Source organism: Chelmon rostratus, chromosome 1 (assembly GCF_017976325.1).
Source record: "Chelmon rostratus isolate fCheRos1 chromosome 1, fCheRos1.pri, whole genome shotgun sequence".
Taxonomy (NCBI): domain Eukaryota; kingdom Metazoa; phylum Chordata; class Actinopteri; order Chaetodontiformes; family Chaetodontidae; genus Chelmon; species Chelmon rostratus.
Window position 1 is genome coordinate 27206 of NC_055658.1, and position 4025 is coordinate 31230.

Here is a 4025-nt window from a genome sequence, read left to right on the forward strand (position 1 = left end):
GGATATGTTTTTCCTTAGAGAGCATCCTCAATGAATCATCCAAGATGTATGGAAGGGTATTGGTATTTTTAAGAGAGACAGGGCTGGAACGAAGGATTTAAATGGGTGTTTGTTTTTTTTGTTTTGTTTTGTTTTGTTTTTTTGTTTTGTTTGTTTTGTTTTGTTTTGTTTTGATTTTTCGATTTTATTTCCTGTCACGCTCCTGTTCACACTCCAGTCCAGAGGGTGGCGGTAATGCTCCAGTAAGTTGGTTGCCAACCGCCGTAAACCCAAACAGAAGAAGAAGAAGAAGAAGAAGAAGAAGAAGAAGAAGAAGAAGAAGGCACACAAGGTCGTAGTAGCATTCAGTTACAGACATGATGTCCCTTGCTGCCCGGTCAGGGGCATTTTCCCCTTACATGCAGGCGACAGCTTTTGCGGTCGCTGGCCCCCTGAAAGCTCTGTTACCTGGGGTTGTGGTAAAGGGAGAGAAAATTTTGTTGAACCCGAAGAAACAGTTCCTGTGCCGTGAATCGCTGAACGGTCAAAGCCCAAAGACAGGGCCTGCTGTGACAGTTAGCATCAATGGTAAGTCATCAACATTCTGTTGTTGTAATCCATGTATTGATTCGTAACGTGAAAGACCATATCCTATCTGTGATATGAAAAAGTCAGATAATGTCCCGTCACATTTATCATTGATAAATAACGTTATCTTAAAGTGAGTTGGCCATAAACTCAGTTAGCCTAGCTAACGTTAGCAGCCGGTATTTCTTGGTTGTTGGCTAGCACCCCGTTAGCCTGGTGGTTAAAGAGCGGCCTACGCTTGAGGTCAATATTAGCGAAGTAGGAATAACGTCACTCTTGTTCCGTGTTATGTGGACTGACAACACCTTTGTCTGTCGTAACATGCACTTCAAAGATCCGATAGTGTGCTTTCACTGCCTTTACCAATTAATAGCGGCCGTTTCAAAGACACATTAGTCGGTGCTCCGGTAAGTTACCTTTAGTGTCAGCATGTTACCCTAGTGACTTGTTGAGAAATCAGTATTGCAGGACTTTCTGTTTCTCCCATTTCTTATAATGACTTCACCTCCAGTGTCTCAGAAACGCCAGATCAAATTTAAGACTATATTTCTGCAGGGCAAAGTAGAAGTCCATGTGTTTACGAGGGAAACTACAGCTCACAATCTGTTGAATCGGCACAGCTGCTAGCAGTTTCATAAAACAGAGAAACACAGCCACATTCAAAGAACACAGCCCCCATGCTTGACTGAAACTGATAAGTCACAGTCCTCTGGAGTGAGATATAAGAACGTGAGATAAAACTTAATGAATCCCACGTCGGGGAAATTAAGTTGTTACAGACAAGAAAGAGTAAGAGAGAGAGACATTGAAAAATTAAAAAGACAGTAAAAAAGCATACAAAATAAAAAAATCAACTAGTTGAAAAGTAACAATATGTAAAAGACAACAAAAAGATACAAAATAAAAATAAACTGGCTGACAACAACGTTATGTGATAAGCACAAGCAGCTAAACTTAAGAATAATCTTGCATAGGTTTAGCTAACTATGAACGTACAAGAGTTTAGAAGTCCTGCATCCTGTGTTGATGCTAAATTTGCGGTGTATCTGATCACCAACCAGCCAGTATTTTAGTGAGAAATCCTAATTTTTGAAACGGTTTGCCTCTCATTCATCACGTCGTTTTAATGTCCTGGACAAACAACCAACAGGCCCAGATTGTTGCTCTAATCGTCTAACAACATTAAGGAAATGACCCCCACAGGGATAGTTCTTTTTGTTAAAGAGTCATAAACAAAATAAAACTCACCAAAACCGTCATGGTTCGTCTTTGACTGTTCCAACAATCACCACCAACTCTGGTTTTGTCTAAATAAACTCTTTATATAGTGAAGCAAGAGAGGAGCAAGGGAGAGGGCAGACATCAGAGAAGCAGCAGCAGCGACATGTAGAGCCTGCACCAGACATTATGAAGGAGAAATTTACATAAATTTGACTTAAACAGACCCCACAAAACACCTAGGAATTACTGGAGAACGGAAACTCTGGTTTTGTGACTCAATGCGTCTGCTACGGTGGTGGTGCTTCTTTTTCCCACAATCGAATATTAATTTTCATAATCGAATGTCGTTAGCAGCCCTACTGCACTCGACTCAGTCGTTAGATTGAATAGTTTTAATCTGTGATTTGAGGCCCGTAGCATGTTCATCTCTTTTTCCATGATCCAATTCCAATAGTGCTAACCCCAGACTAGCCTTCTTCCATGTTCTCTCATCAATATCTCGTGATTTCTTATATTATTAGAGAGAGAGAGAGAGAGAGAGAGAGATGCTGGATGTAAACTCAGTTTTCTTTGTACGTGTGTAGCCCTCCATATGAAATAGACCACACACGCACAGTGAGTAGACCAGCAGCAAATCGTCTCCACGGTGCACATTGGTTCTTAGTATTCACCCCAGTTTGTCTTTGCAGTCTAACTGATGACCTATTTGTTTTTGCCCACAGGCTGTGCAGGAGTCCGATTTGCTCACACAGATATCAGGGTACCAGACTTCTCTGACTACAGGCGTCCAGAGGTGCTTGACCCCAGCAAGTCCTCCCAGGAGAGCAGTGAATCAAGAAGAACCTTTTCGTACTTGGTCACCGGTGCCACAACCGTAGTAGGTGTCTACGCCGCCAAGACGGTGGTCACTCAATTTGTTTCATCCATGAGTGCCTCAGCTGATGTCCTGGCCCTGTCCAAGATTGAAATCAAGTTGAGTGACATCCCTGAAGGCAAGAACATGACCTTTAAGTGGAGAGGCAAACCGCTGTTTGTCCGTCACCGCACAGAAAAGGAGATCACCACAGAAGCTGCTGTGAACATGGCAGAGCTGCGAGACCCTCAGCACGACAAGGACCGGGTCATCAACCCTAGCTGGGTCATTGTTCTTGGGGTGTGCACGCATCTGGGCTGTGTGCCCATTGCCAATGCAGGCGACTTCGGTGGTTACTACTGTCCCTGCCACGGCTCGCACTATGACGCCTCAGGCCGCATCAGGAAAGGCCCTGCCCCCCTCAACCTGGAAGTTCCCTACTACGAGTTTCCAGATGATGACACTGTGGTTGTTGGATAAATGATACTCCTCAGACTGAGCTCTCATTGCACAACATCAAGATCTGTATGATAACGGTGTACTGAACAGAGTGAGGAATTGTTCAGGTGTAATAATGCTGTGTTCGTGTCTTATTGGTTCTGTTAGGTGGAGAAAATCTGTTCACATCAATTACAACTGGTGCATGTAGAAATCTTTTGTTGTGCTCTACCTGTACCTTAACAAAATGAAAACATACAGGAGCTACAGTTTCCTTTAACCTCTGCTTTTAAATGCAATGCATTTAGAATATGGTGTCTGAGAAACACTTAGAAGTTGCCATCTTCTCTTCTTTTCTATATATGATGTGAACATAAAATTAAAAACCCACCTAGTTTATTAAACTACTGTAATCCACCACATTAGCAAAGAACACATGTTATGTTCAGGTCTGGTTAATAAATATGAATAAATATTTCAATTTTATTCGACAACTTTGATTAGCCTTGTTTGTTTTTACACACACACACACACACCCTGTTTGTGTAGATGTAGAAATGTAGAAGCCTAAGAGAGAGACAAATGGTCAGGGCCACCAGAGGTCTTTTGTGAAATATTGAGGTAAGTCCATCTATCATATGCTATACTATTTTACTATACTATCATATACCTCATAATTAGAATTTTGAATGGTCTCCAAGGCATACAAGATTTAAGGGGTAATGCCTCACATAATGAATTATCAAGGTTGTCACAGTCACTAGAAGTGGAGGGTAGGTTGCATTTCATGACAGAAATTGTTAGTGTTGAACTGTTTGGTTCTGTGCATGACCATGTGGGTTTTCATTTAAAAACTGATGTTTATCAGGCAGGTCCTGCTGAGCAGTGGTGTGATGATGATGTAGAAAGGACTCCGCTAATACAAGCTTGAGTTGAAGAGAACTTT

General features: G+C 41.9%; 1 protein-coding gene across 1 annotated transcript; it reads left to right on the forward strand.

Moving 5' to 3' along the window:
- Positions 1-309: 309 nt before the first annotated feature.
- Positions 310-3570, forward strand: LOC121607288 (cytochrome b-c1 complex subunit Rieske, mitochondrial). Its single transcript, XM_041938026.1, has 2 exons — positions 310-567; positions 2511-3570. The coding sequence occupies exons 1-2, from the start codon at positions 357-359 to the stop codon at positions 3119-3121; spliced, it is 822 nt and encodes a 273-aa protein (XP_041793960.1). The 5' UTR covers positions 310-356; the 3' UTR covers positions 3122-3570.
- Positions 3571-4025: the final 455 nt, after the last annotated feature.